The following is a 14,495-nucleotide window of genomic DNA, read 5'->3' as shown; positions in this document are numbered from 1 at the left end:
ACCTAAACTTGGGGCAGCTGCTTCTCTCTCACCTGGATGGGACAGTTTCTATGACTTATGAAGCCGTAAACATGACATCATCTGAAAACAGCACAGATGCCAGGCGGCTGTCACCAAAGTGGACACTCTCCAGGCCTCAGCCACAACCTGACATCCTGTACATAATGAATGAAAAAATTGGACAAGGTGCATCCTTTTAGGCGTCTAAACTGTTTGCCAAGAATCTGAATATACTTCTTCCTCCTCCTCCTGCTCGGGACCAAATGAGTCATGGTATGAGGAGTACCTGCGGGGAAATACCACATAGTTTGGTCATAGTATGGGGAGTAGTTGTCTCGTATAATACTGAACAGACCCGAACTTTGTCTTTCAGCTAAAAGCAGCCAGTTTACACACATCTTACACTTGTCAGAAACTGAATTTTATCTATTAGCAGCTGTGTATTAACACACCACAGATGTCCCAGGTTGCTTTGATAGGACCGAATTTAGTGAGACACACAAACACAATGTAATAGTGTGAGTTGGAAACGCAGTGACAGACTGGAAGAGGCAGGTCGCAGAGTCTGGGAACACACACACTAACAGCAGAGATGGACTTGGATTCAGTCCAGACTGGCTGCCGTGCCAACTGTCAGTCATATTACACCGCTAACAAAGAATGCAATAAGTACCAGCTAATTAAATCAAACTGGATACACTCTTAGGAACGAATACCACCTCACGGCTTATATTTCTGTTTTTGTGTCACCATCATTCAACACTGTGGAATCAATTCCTTGTATGCCTGCTTCTGAGCACTTCTCCTATGCACTAACACACACACACAGACACACACACACACACAGGCAGGCAGGCAGAGATGTCCACACAAACACAGATGCCAAAACCCGCTCGGTCACTGACCCACGAGGCAGCAGGTTGTACTGTAATTAAAGTACATTAACACATGCACCGCAACTGTTTTTTCCCTCCACAGTTCAGAATGAGGGGTTGTAAACTGTTTCCCTGATACAGTACTCTGTATCATTGTATCCCTCTCCCTTCGTTTGATGTGCTGATCTTCAATCAGCCTGCAGTGGAGGAGTGAGGAACATCAGAAAGCTTTACGCAGCGGCCAGCTCGGGTTTCAGGATGCTGTAACTTTTTGAACTTTAAGCTGTTTCCTTGGGATTTTCTTCTTGTGGGAGAGAACTTTACTCCCTGTGACAGGTGACCGGAGAGATGTGGCACAGTGCTGATCACAGAAACTGGTAAACTCTAAACTGAAGTTAAGAAGTAGGATGAAAGTTTAAGTAGTCTGGTGTAGTTGGAGTCTTATAATCAGATTGAATTGCAGCGATTCAGGGGCTATATATCCTGTAGACTATATATACCGGGGGGGGGGGGGGGGGGATTGAAGAGCGGCTCAACTCATGATTGAAAAACTGTGATTGAAAGAGGGTGAAAGGTGAAGTGTAAACAGTTAGCTAAAAGTAATGGATAAACAGATAAAATGATTAGTTAAAAATAATTGATAAACGATTGAAATAGTCACTGTTGTAGTAGATATTGTACTTTAATGGTGCAAATTTCCTCATCAAATCTGTAATTAATCCAGTTATGTAAAACCAGCTGATATGGAGTAAACCTGTGGCTTCTAGGACCCATAGGTGTCTGGGGAACTGGGACAGTATTTCTGGTTGTAATCGGCCTAATTTATATATTTATTGAGCAAAATGTTTTGTTTTTTTACGCAACTTTTTTCAGGATTTTTCCCATGCAAAAAATCGCAAGAAACCCTTCAAACCCCACTGCAAAAAAAGTCAGTTCCTTCTATTACTGAGCCATAAAATTCCATTTTCATGAATCAAGTGAAAACAATCTGTTAACGTGGTGAGATCATTTTCACTGCTTCCAGTACAAATCAACATGCTTCATGAATTCTGTGCAAACATGTATTTTTGCTTGATTCTTTAACTGCTGTGCAGTCACAGTTCACGACATTGATGCTCTTTTCTAGAAAATTCCCAAAACATGGGTCTATACAGGGAACTAGCGGCAGTAGTTGGCCCCACGGGCAGCAATTTGCTTTCTTGTTAAAAATAAATATTGAAGTCTGAACATGAGATTAAACGACATAGACAGATGATTTTTGCAGTAAAGGGACCAAACATGGTGTAGAGATAGGACAAGGGCTGAGAGTGTGGGACTGTTTACAAGTATGTGTGTGAATGTGTGTGTGTGTGTGTGTGTGTGTGTGTGTTTGTGTTTGTGTGTGTGTGTGTGTGTGTGTGTGTGTGTGTGTGTGTGTGTGTGTGTTGTGGTGTTGTTTGTGTGCTGTGTGTGTGTGTGTGTGTGTGTGTGTCTGATCGGGCGCTCTATCCATGATGTTGTCCAGCCCCTGGCAGTGGAAGGGGTCTGAGGTCTGGGCGCCTTGGAAACTGCCCGTTGGGCCTCACTGGGGAAGAACATCATGCACACACACGCTCTGTTTCTGTTGGACCGCCCTGCAGGAATTCACTTATTTGTGGAAATGTTAAGAATTCAAGCAATGAAGCTTGAAAAACTGAATGTTAACCAAAAACTAAACGCTTCCTGAACGGTAGTGGGGTCAGCCTAGTGGCTCAATGAGGATCTTGGGCCTGATCCGCTTCTTGACCCTTATTTATCAACATTGTTGTGAAATAAAATGGTATGAAAAGTAGAGGGAAAAAAAATTTCATCTGTTGAAAAACAAAATTTTAGACCCAAAAAATAAAGACCTGACACTAGCTGTGAGTACGAGACAGCAAGCAACAACCCTCTTCCTCATTCAATCTCTCTCCCACATGGCTGGCTCTCACTTTCCCTCAGCAGACAATGGCCTCTCTGTCTCCTCTGTTTAACCACTTTCTCACCTATCCTAAATACTCACACGCACTCTCACAGACACACCCGAGTGCATATATAGTCACAAACCAGGGCAGTTCTCATTTTTACATCTGTGGAAACACACACGTGCATGTAGGCACAAATATAGACACACACTTACAGCCAAAGAAGGGCAAAAAACAGCAATATCAGTGGTGTGATACCGTCCTGAGGATGCCAGGGCAGAGCTGAAGTGTGGCACATGTCTTTGATGTGAGTCCAGGGCATGGGCATGTAACAGATACCAAATTACACCCTGTCCTGCTTTGATCTCTAAAACCCCATGCCTGCTTCTACAGAGGTAATACGATTGTGTGTGTGTGTGTGTATGTGTGTGTGTGTGTGAGAGAGAGAGAGCGAGAGAGAGAGGGTTTAAGTAAGTGAGTGTGTATCACAGTGTGTATGTGAAAGTGTTTATTAAAGTGTGTGTGTGGTTTGTGTACATCTTTGCCTGCACGATCAGCCATATCACAAGTATGTAAAGATGCATGCATGTGTGTGTATCTGCATGCATGAGTGCAGATGTGCAACGATACATACAACGTGTGTGTGTGCTTTGCAGAGTTGTTCCTGCAGTTTGTGTATTGGAGGGCAGCGTTACAGCGTCGGGCCATGGGGAACTAAACCCTGGCAGAGGCTTGTAAGCGCCTGGTAAAAACATGTTCCTGGAGACCTTCTGCTGAGTTTGTCTTGTCGTCACGTCGTCCACAGTGGACTCCCCACTCTGCCTTCGCAGCCGATGATGATCAGGTTGCGTCTTGGATTTCCATCTGAACCACGCTCTAATCTCATGACAGTCGAGCGTGAACGGAACCACTTCTCAGCCCTGTAAGGTCACCCGCCTCGCAGGAATTAGCACAGCACATGTTTATGTGTCCCTCATTATCTAAATGGGTCTGAGGTTTTGGAGTGATACACTGAGTGACGGATGATACACTCTGAATCTAATAGTGAGGTGAAATTATGCTGTAATTATGAACGTACTGTGGTTTCTGTAATGTTTTTGGAGAGAGAAGCACCTTCCTGTTTTTCAGACTGATCCTGGCTGTTTGGATAGGGTGATGATTGACGATATCTGGGCCTTGAGATGAGCAACAAGATAACTGCATAACTGTTAAATGCAGATACAGTGTAAAGAGTTTCATCTCTAAACTGTTGTCAAACACAGAGAAGACCAGAAATCACTGTTGTGAAAAACATTTAAACTGCATGGTAGTGAAGTATCAGAAACAACAATATAAAATGTTACAAGCCAAAACATCCCACAGAAAATAGTAGAAAACATCATGAGTATGAAATGACATTTAAATGTTACAAAATATCATTGGCACTGTTACATACAAACAATGTAGCTCTTTATGTGAGTTATGAGTAAAACTAAAAAGAAATGCATTACGTTACATAATACATCTTCATTTTAAGACCTGGGGGCACGAAATAAAGTAAAACACAGGTAAAATTAGTGAGTTAAGTCAGAAATAAGACACCTTTGTCACATGTTATTTCTCCTCTCTAACCCTCTCTCTGCTCGCTATAATAAAGGCAAAAATACATTAAAGAAACAAAGAATCTCCTTATCTTCTCAAGTAAAACAAGTAGTCACTGTCATCCATCTGGGGATGAAAAATCTGAAATGAAACAATACATTTTAAGAACAGTTGGACACAGATCATCTCCCACTACCTGAGCAGTAGGAAAAGAAATCCACACTGTATGGATACAAGAACGAACCATCTGTGAAGGCTAAATCGGTAGCTTTTAAAAAATAACCTATGTTGTTTGTTGTTGCTAAGTTATAAGTTGTTAACATCTCTTACTTAGGTTGTGTATAGCTTGTAAACACAAGGGGATTTGGGGGGGGGGTAATAAAAGGGGTTGGCATTGCCTTTTTAATGCCAAAAATTCTATATTAAGATGTTTTTTTTTTTTTTTTAATGGAAAAACTATGTGTATACGACAGTTTGTCTCCCAGCATCCCCTTGTTAAAGCCGAACGAGTCATCCAGTGCTTGTAAATACCAGAGCAGCACAGCCAGGACAACAGGGATGATGAGGAGCGCTGCGGGAGGTTGAATGCACTTCATGGGTGTCTGGCGGCACTTAGTGGTGAACTTGTGCTATTGAGAGACTTCACATCAGTCTGCAGCACTGAGGTCACATGACACTGTCCATTCATCTGAGCAGAAGGCTTTCATGGCCTTTCTGTGACACTTCAGTCTTCCTTACAAATGTGGCACATTTCTGCAAATACTGGTAATGATCCTGCTGCCATTCAGTGACACACAACCATTATGTAGCTTGTTTACAAACACATGTAAACACTTAGGCCTGCCAAAATGGCAGAGTGATGTAATGGAAACTATGAATGCTGTGGGATGTGCTGTCTCACCAGGAATAGAGGGCAAGCATAAAGAAACAGTTGCAGCTCAATGTCAGTGTATGTTTCTGTCCATCCATCTTCTAAGATGATTCCTCTTTTGTAAAAAAAAGTTGTTAAAAAATATTTTAAGGGCTTATGGTTCCTGAGCTGCGGTATTATAGCCAGGCACTTAACTATTCAGAAGCATTGTTGTTTTATCTCATCTCTGCATGTTAGTCAGGCGATGAGATGTTTAAAGTATGATGCACATCCTGGATTTCCACACAGTCTCAGACGCATGTCCATTCAGTTTGGAGTCGTTCAGCTGGTCAAACAATCCGCTGTCAATCATCTCCTTCTGCCACTGGATAGAGACGGCACCTGTGCTGAACTCCCTGAAAAACTTCTCATCCTTATCATCAAGCGCAATGTCCTGGACCTTGGAGGTGTGCATGAATTTGTCCATGTCTTTGGCGTAGACCACGTTGGGCTTTGGCACCCAGGGGGGCTCCGCCAGCCCCGCCTCCAGACGATAGAAATTGATACTCTTGAAAAAAGCGTGGCTTCGTGGGTCACCACCACTAATATTAGAAAGACACAATACAGGAGATGTTTAATGACTGGACTGAGATTGAAAGTTATGATATAAGGGCAGGTGAAACAATTAAACTGGGTCATAAGATTCTCATGTGAGGCATTACAAGTTGCTTCACAAGTTGATTTGATTATGTTGTACTGTATTATATGAAATAGACCCATACAAAGTGTTTTTCTTCTGTTTTTCTGATAAGATGCCTTCACTGACATCCCCCTCACTCTTCTGTGTAGTTTAGGGCAGTTAAAGTCTGAGTATAGGGCAGTAAAAGTTAAAACTGACCTGTACCACTAAGAGTACTGAAAGTGATAAAAAGAAAGTCAAAGTCAGTTCTGTGTGATGTAACAGTTACTTGTACGTGTTTAAAGACATTGTAATTTTGAGACGCTGATGTTGACAGTCGTGAGAGAAACGCGGTAAAGTCTGTGGCTGATTTGGACCTTTGGTGACCAAGGACAGACTCTGGCAAAATTCAGAGTGTCAGAAAATTAGGATCAAATTTACCGTGTGACCACTGCTACGACCCCACGTCTACAAGCCAACCAATCAGAATATGACATGAAGGACATCCATTGACCAGGACATAAGTGATGTGTTTTGAGTAGGGTTTAGGAAAAAAAAATATTCAAAACTGCTCTCATATCTCTCTTTCTCTATTTACGTTGCAGTGCCCAGTGTTTCATACAGCAAACCTAGACGACCAGGGTTTCACAACCTAAAGCTGCCTTTGATCTGGCTGCTGTGTTTTGAACAAGTTGCATTCAAGTCAGTTGCACGTTTTCACCTGTCTCTTTTTATTTGTCAACAGCATTATGCAAAAACTATTTGCACCAAACTTGGTATAGGGATGGGGCATAGGCCAGGGAAGAACAGAGGGCTGCTCTCTCCGAGTGCCCTTCTAGTCTTAAATGTATTAACTTGTGTTCCAAATAAAATCAGCACCCCCATGTGCTGGCACGAACGTAGTGCTTCAGAAGATTTAATCTGGAAGCTCATTTCTATTATCTCTATCCCCTGAATCTTGTTGTCTAGACCAGTAGTTCCTAACATTTTTGGTGTACGACCCCTTAAAATGAAGCAATGTCTTCTCAGATTGTTACATCTAAAAATGTTTAGAGGCTTTCAGAAGTAAAACTTGCCAGTAATTCACAAGAAAAAAGAAAAGTCAGAGAATCAAAAAGAGAGTCAATAAATAAAGTGAGAAAAAGTCAGAAAACAACATTTTAGCAGAACTACAGTATGTTTTGTAATTTTCCCTGTTCTTTTAATCATCTCGCAACCTTTTATCTGGTGACCCCTTCAAGGTGTTCCCCTTCTTTGAATTGGTGCTCCTAGGCCTGTTTTTCTATTTTCTTGATGGAAATATACTCTCCATGAAACCCACACCATAACCACATGTGACAGACTTTACAGTGTCTCTGAGAGAAGTTTTTACTTACCGACACCCCAGCCGAAGCTCCACCTTCCTCTTGAGAAAGTGGCTGATAATGTCTTTGGTGGGAGCATCAAAGCTATTGTGTTCAAACTTGCAGTCGTCCTCCAGAGTACGGCGAGTCACCTCCTCATTGTGCACCTTTTCTCTGAAGTCTTTAAAGGGCAAACGGGCAGCGACCATCTCATAGATGCTGCAGCCCAGCGCCCACCAGTCCACAGACGTGCGGTAATACTCCTGCTTCAGGATTTCAGGAGCCATGTAGCCAGTCGTACCAGCCTGACAACGCACAGGGGGGGAGAAGGGACGCAGGATGAGGGAGAGTTCAAAGAGACATAAGCCTTCTCCATACTTAGGAGGTATAACTTCAACAATAATATTCAGGTCTGGTCAAATTCAGAAAGGTTGGGAGACACTGCAGTATAGACACGGTACCGTACATATTGCTATGTACCTGGTCCCTCACAATTAAAATAAATAAGCTATTCTGTATTTTTTGCTGCATGCAAAATCATATGATGTACTCTCTACTCAAAGTAGGACAGACATTTCTGAGACCAGAAAGGATAATCTAGGCCAGTAATTAATTCACCTTTTCAAATTTAATTTCAGTTATCTGCAGTAGACTATCTTGACCAACCTCCACATGATTGAAAACATAATTAATTAATGAAACACGGAGACACACAGACACAGGAATGCAGTGAGAAATGGGAAGCTGACAATAAAACACTGTTAAAGCAAATAATGCAGCTTTGACTTCCCTCCATCAGGCCGGTCGGCTGACCAATCAGACGTTATATTGTTCACTCTGTGTCCCACCTGTAGAGAGTGTAGCCCTGCTGTGAATCTCCTGACTCATCTCCTTGGACAGACTCATGGAAGCCATATCTGGTATTAGTAAAGCAAAGCTCAACCAGCTAATGCTAACCGGCTCTGGTCAGTCTTCCATACATTTGTCCACCGGCGCAGCCTCCAGCTGGGGATGAGGTCAGGCACCTTTTAATAAGATTAATTTGGGTCACAGGGTTATTCTCTCTTGTGTTGTCGGTAAGAGCAGGACTGAGAGCAATCATATCTATTCCTGGTAAGCTACTTATAGTGATCAGTGAACACATATATGGTATGGTGGCAGTAAAGAGAGAGCAAGTATTGTTCATGTCGGTAATGAAGCATTTGTGTTATAGTATATGTAGAATGTATATTTTTGACTATTGACCATGGAGGGTAGGGTAATAACAAAGCTATTTCTCTATATGTGAACAGTATGATCAGCAGTCCATCTAACAGGTCACCACACTAACCTTTTGGCAAATCATTTTGCCCTTCGGCAGCTCCACGGCCAGTCCGAGGTCTGATAGTCGACACTGTCCTTTTCCATCCAGCAGTACGTTCTCAGGCTTCATATCCCGGTACACAATGTCCATGGAGTGCAGGTGGAGGATACCAGTGGTTATCTGGGCCGCGTAGTAAACAACACGCTCCATACGGATACCCCGCGCACCAAGCTCATAGATATGAAATTTGAGGTCTCCTCCGTTCATGAGGTCCATGACCAGGCACAGGTGGGTTCTGTTGGCGAAAGCGTAAGCCAGGTTCACAATGAAAAGGCTGTTGACCTTTTCCAGGACCTGCTTCTCCAGGAGGGCCAGCCTCTCGCCACCTTTCTTCTTCAGACGAGCCTTGTTCAGCTTCTTGCAGGCATACATTTGACCTGTGTGTTTCACCTGCACCGCACATACCTGCCAGACAGAGCAACATTACTTTAGTTTTATTAAGTGGTTATTCCTCTTTTAGTATCAGTTGTTACTGTGTCCTCCTGAAATGTTTTTGCTACTTTTTGCTGTGACTTTAGAGCGAAACTGTAACTTTTACTGAACAGTGGCCTCTCTAGCTACATGTGACAATTACAGGTTAATGTTAAATGCTAAAACATAATCGCAAACACTAGCACATCTCAATTCACTTACTCACTAAAGTCTGTTATATAGCAATATAAATCTAAAGTTTGCTAATATAAGCTAACATTAGCCTCCGTAAGCTACTGGTCATACCAGACCACATGAGGCAGTAGCAGCAAAACTCCTGTGTATGAAATTGATCAAGGGTGCCTTTAATTGCTCAGAAATTCAACAGAAAAAGTTTGTATTTTTCTATCAAAACTTACATAATCCAACATTAACTCAGACATAGATTTACATGTTTATAAAGATGCGGGGACTTCTGGTACCTACCTCACCAAAGCCACCTCTTCCCAAAGTCCTAAACTCATAAAAGTATTTGTCATCAATCTTCTGCTTCTCATACTCCTTAAACTGCAAGAACCTATAGAAGAAGGGGCTTTTCAGGTACTCAGAGAAAGGTTTTCCCTTCAGGAAATTCCTTGTGGCTTCTCTTATCTGGCCCATCGTCACGTCATCAAAGTTCTTGTCTGATAAATCCTTGCATTTCTCAGCATCCTCTCCTGTAAGGTAGGAGAGAAAACTCCTGGCCTCAGGTTGACAGAACTTAGTGAGGATTGTTTGTTTGGAAGTCTCTCTGATTTCATCTTCAGCAAAGCTCCAGTTATTCAGCTCCTCAAGGAACTCAGTGGCAGCCACATACTGCGGGTTAGAGGACAGGAGAAACTGCTGGAACAATTTCCTTCCAATAGGCTGTTGCTCACACAGTGACTCGAAATTCTTCCCTACATCGGCCTGCAGAGAAGAGGACTTCTTTGGATTGGGCAGTGTCAGCGTGAGCCTCTGCTTTCTCAGCTCATTTAAATCTACCTGCTGCGCCTTCAGGTAGGCTGTGTTGGCCACCAGGGTGTCCAGTGCAGGCAGTTTGTCCATGTTGGACATATTCTGTGGCATACCAATAGGCAGCTGTTAAAGTGAAACACTAGGGTTCACTCATCTGCAGGTTCCAGGCACAAATGAGCACCTCAAGCACCTGCATCCTGATCATCCTGCAACTCTTGTACCACGCCTCTATTCTCAGGGATTTGTTGGCAGCTAAGTGTCTTTGCACACTTATTCGTAGACGACACTCAGGGAAAGCAACTTATGTGGTTTGAACTTAAGAGGCTTTAGGCTGGTCTATTTTTAGGAGATGCAAATTGCTTGTGTGCAGTAATTGGGCTGCCAACATGTCATGATCAAGTGGCAGTTCCTGGCCTTAACAAGTTACAGTTGATTATAGCTTTTTATGAGATAAAGAAGCTACTAATAGAGCTATGTGTGTATAAAATGCGCAGTATGGGATGAATTGGCACACTTCATGGCTTATTATAGGAGAAAAAAATTAATAACTAATTTAACCCTAAAGCAGCCGATGAAATCAGGAGAGTGAAGACTGCGCACTGTGTACAGTGTGCACAAAATAACATGAACACCTGTCCATTTGGATGCAATTCAATACAACAGTCTTGCAGAGGGTATGGCCCTTTCCAAGCCTAAATTGTTTAAAATGTTTCTGTCGGAGAAATGTTGACTCAAGTTTATGATATCTTTTGAGACCACTGTTTGTGGTGCTGTTGTGTAAGTCTGCATTATGCTGTAGGATTCATGGATTCAAAGGTTTGTTGCAAAGTGCAATGCAATGTATTGCTCCTATAGTTATATAGACCAGTGTGAAAACTGAGGGTTAGAAAAAAGAAACATAAAGGATAAAAAAGTGAATTATAAATATATGTGAGAAAGTAAAATGTACATATGCTACAAGTGGAAATATGCAGTGTCCAGGACAGTGCAAACACTACATCGTTACCTCTCTGTCACAAATTCAAACAATTTGACATTATAAGCTATAGAAGTGTAGTGCTTATTCAAGGATCAAGTAGCATGAGTAAAGAGCATTAGATTTTTGGCTTTGTGTATCTACAAAGGTTTATCTATAACTATAACTGCAAATTGTTAATACCAGTAAAATATCAGTTGAACGTTTGCTGGAAGAGACAGGGAATGCTTCTTGTTCACTTCCCCCCACATGATCAACAAGGTTGAAGCAGTGACCTTTTAGTCATTAGCCTCATGTCTAAGTGAATTACCCCTATCAGTCTTCCTCACTTACAATATTCCATCACAAGGAAACTATATTCAGCAGTTTTACAGAGGGAACGCTGAACTGTTTCACACCGACGTCACTGTGTTTATCGTGTTGATGTATTCATTATGCTAGAACAATGCTAAGAAAAAAATCCCCACCTTCCATGTAATTAGTTTGGTTGATCAAACTCCTGGATTTAATGATTGCTGTGAATAGGTCAGAATCAACAAGGAGGTTAAGCTTGAAACCTGTAACACCTTTAACCTGGGTAACAAGTGCTAGTGGTATAGTGGTTATCAAGAGCTGCCTCCATGTTGTGACTTCCTCTGCATATCTGCAAACGAAATTCTCTCATATATATAGTACCTCAGACCTTCTCAGCTCTGCCCTGCCAGTATTACTTGAGTCTTGGTACTCTGTATAACAAACTTATATTTTTGATACATTAAAAGTAACATGTTTTTCCACAAAAACCTTTTTTCATTGCACTAAAGAAGACAACTTTTGATGTTTCGACCAGAAAATGTCTGATTAGACAATAAGTAAATGATAAATGTTGTCTAAACACAAGCAGCTGCACAAAAAAAGTGTCAAAATGATGGATTGAATCAGAATTGTTTGATTAAACAATGAGTAAAAATGAGTATTGGTGAGAATTTAATGCCACATTTCTGTACTTTGACTGTTTCATGATGTGCACAAATTTCTGTCAGTAGCAAAAAAAAAAGTTATGTTCCATACCCAGCCCTTTCTTTCCTGAATCTACACATGTATAACAACATATAGTACCAATTTCCATAATCTCACTTATTTATAGGAATTATAGATTGAGCATATTCAAACTACTAGATGAAAAAGTACATATTTATAGCTATTCACAATTCTTTATTTTTTTTTAAATGACAGTCACATATTCTAGAGGTGCCGAACACCACCACAGACAATAATGTAAAGCTAACATGTGACCAAACACTGCAACAAGTTTCATCCGTCTCTTCATGACCCTCCAGCCACATCATGTTGTTGATGTCAGTGGCTCTGCGCAGGATGTTGCAGTGATCATTTTCAAGTCTGTCACCACTTTTGGGTGCATACAGGTGCTGTCTGAGAATCTAGATTGCCCGGGTGTGGAGTTTATTTGCCGATTCTCTGAACCACCCAGTCCTGCTGGCAGAGGGGACAGCGGTTGTTCTGCTTCACCCAAAGGGACATGCAGCAATTATGGAAGGAGTGGTTGCACTCCCCCCATACAACTGAAAGACAGAAGAGGAAAAAGCAAGAGAGAGAGAGAGATAGGGAGTGAGTCAATGAATCAACATCTGAACATGAGGGTTACTCAGATCACAGTAGAACAATATTTCTGAACAGTGAATTAAACTGATGTTTAACTGTTACTAGTAAAAGTCCTGCATTCGAAATTCAAATTCAGTTAACGTATATAAGTATTAGCATCAAGTAAAAGTACTCTTTATGCAGAATGTCACATTTCTGAATAACATATATTATTGGAGTAGAATTATTGGTGCAATAATGTTTACATCATTTTAATGTTGGAGTTGGTAATGGTGGTCATTTAAATGACTATGGCTGAGGAACTTGTGAATATCCTCCCTGGGGATCAATAAAGTATTATTTTAACCTATAATAATCAATCATAATTTGTTTGTTGATTTTATCTTGTATTATTAATCTGAATCTGCAAAGTTACTTGTAACAAGGTAAATGTAATGCAGTAAAAAGTGCAGCATTTCTCTCTGTACTATAGTGGACTGTATGAATAAAGTATCAGAAAACGAGGTACTCAAATACAAGTACCTCAAATTACACTGAAATACAGTACTTGAGTAAATGTATTTTCAAAACGCTGGAGTTTGAGAACGAAAAATACACCCCAACAATTATTATCTATGCGACCTCAGATACGTGTTAGCCTTTAGTCTGAAATGAATCAGCCTTTTAAAGATGAATAAAGAGTGCTTGGCTTGGTGAATCACTGTGACAACTTAGTCAGACCAGACAGTGTTAGCTGGGCTGTGCTGTAGTGTTGGCATGGTCTTACCAACACAATCCTCCTGTTTGTTTTCCGCCTGGCATCGGAGACAAGCGTCTGCAAATCAAGGAAAATGCGTTTCAGTGTTGATACGCTGGGATTTCAGCTATTAGTGGGTATATTAGCAGCGCTAGCTACATTAGCCGGTATCCGAGCTAAGCTAAACTAGCGGTATAACGCTGACACTTACCCATCACCTGTACCCGACAGATGGCACAGGTGTCGCATTCAACGTCCCAGCTCCACATCGCTACAGCATTCCACTTCTTTAGGGAAAACATCTTGTCCCCGCCCGACTTAGAGCCTGAAGAAGTGTTGTGAGAGAGGACTAGACCCGGCTCGTCACCGTCATCCATCTCTGCTGCTCAGTACTCAAGGTAACGTTAGCCAGGCTAGCTAAGCTACACAAAATGGACGAAAACAGTTCAGTATTGCTATTGAGTGCTAATGCTAGCTGGGTTAGCAATTGTCTTGTCTATATAGCAACAGGAGAGGGCGCTGTTTCCTAGCTACTACATCATGTCTGTATAGCCCCATCTTGCATGGACAACAGTATAGCAGAAAAAGAACTGAGTTTTCAGGTTCAGTATATTATGTCAAACAGGTAACAAATGTCTTTTATCAGGCTTAACATTGTACAGGTTACAGGTTTATGCACACTGATTAATTTTTTTTTTGTTAGTCCTTCCTCTGAATATTTCAAAGATATGGAGATGTTTAATTCCCTTGTTTTGACATTCACTTTTTTGTTGAAAGTGACTTTTTGAAGATTTGTCCAATTCTTCTTATTAAATACACTCTATAGACCTTACCTTACCGACCTGACCGAATTGTAGCATTTATACAATAAAATATTCCAACTTGATGCAAAGAAAAGGAACTGTATCCAGAAATTTCGAAGAAATGGTCCAGTCAAGTGTGCAGCTAAAGCGGCCCAACTTCTCCTTCAAAATACAGAATACAAATACCAAGCATAGTTTAATGAACCTGTAGTCAGTCTGTAAATCATTGTTGCTTCCATATATTTACATACTGTATATGTCTTTATTCAGCTTTGTAGTGCTGTAGTATTTTTACAGTTCTCAAATGACGAATATTTCACTCTTCAAATGCAACACATTTTTGCTAGTTGCCGCTTAT

At 41.3% G+C, this 14,495-nt stretch overlaps 2 protein-coding genes across 2 annotated transcripts; both read right to left on the bottom strand.

Moving 5' to 3' along the window:
• Positions 1 to 5,502: 5,502 nt before the first annotated feature.
• Positions 5,503 to 10,110, bottom strand: LOC111224088 (rhodopsin kinase 2-like). Its single transcript, XM_022748477.1, has 4 exons — positions 9,511 to 10,110; positions 8,581 to 9,018; positions 7,284 to 7,555; positions 5,503 to 5,830 (listed from the first exon to the last, which is right to left on the bottom strand). Exons 1-4 carry the CDS (start codon positions 10,108 to 10,110, stop codon positions 5,503 to 5,505), a joined length of 1,638 nt encoding a protein of 545 aa, XP_022604198.1.
• A 1,829-nt stretch (positions 10,111 to 11,939) lies between these two features.
• On the bottom strand, positions 11,940 to 13,790 carry rnf7 (ring finger protein 7). Its single transcript, XM_022748461.1, has 3 exons — positions 13,546 to 13,790; positions 13,365 to 13,412; positions 11,940 to 12,558 (listed from the first exon to the last, which is right to left on the bottom strand). Exons 1-3 carry the CDS (start codon positions 13,709 to 13,711, stop codon positions 12,440 to 12,442), a joined length of 333 nt encoding a protein of 110 aa, XP_022604182.1. The 5' UTR covers positions 13,712 to 13,790; the 3' UTR covers positions 11,940 to 12,439.
• Between the last annotated feature and the right edge of the window lie 705 nt (positions 13,791 to 14,495).

Source organism: Seriola dumerili, unplaced genomic scaffold (assembly GCF_002260705.1).
Source record: "Seriola dumerili isolate Sdu_G_001 unplaced genomic scaffold, Sdu_1.0 BDQW01000122.1, whole genome shotgun sequence".
Lineage (NCBI taxonomy): Eukaryota > Metazoa > Chordata > Actinopteri > Carangiformes > Carangidae > Seriola > Seriola dumerili.
Note: the sequence above shows the minus strand (reverse complement) of the source record. Positions and strands in the feature narration are given on the sequence as shown.

Excerpts from the sequence above, each read along its gene's own strand:
- LOC111224088 (XM_022748477.1), bottom strand. The coding sequence starts at position 10,110 with ATGGACAAACTGCCTGCACTGGACACCCTGGTGGCCAACACAGCCTAC. Across the intron at positions 9,019-9,510 it reads GAAGAGGTGGCTTTGGTGAG|GTATGTGCGGTGCAGGTGAA; the intron begins GTAGGTACCAGA and ends TCTGTCTGGCAG. Across the intron at positions 5,831-7,283 it reads GAGCTTCGGCTGGGGTGTCG|TGGTGGTGACCCACGAAGCC; the intron begins GTAAGTAAAAAC and ends TTCTAATATTAG.
- rnf7 (XM_022748461.1), bottom strand. The coding sequence starts at position 13,711 with ATGGATGACGGTGACGAGCCGGGTCTAGTCCTCTCTCACAACACTTCT. Across the intron at positions 13,413-13,545 it reads CTGTCGGGTACAGGTGATGG|ACGCTTGTCTCCGATGCCAG; the intron begins GTAAGTGTCAGC and ends CTTGATTTGCAG. Across the intron at positions 12,559-13,364 it reads CAAACAGGAGGATTGTGTTG|TTGTATGGGGGGAGTGCAAC; the intron begins GTAAGACCATGC and ends TCTGTCTTTCAG.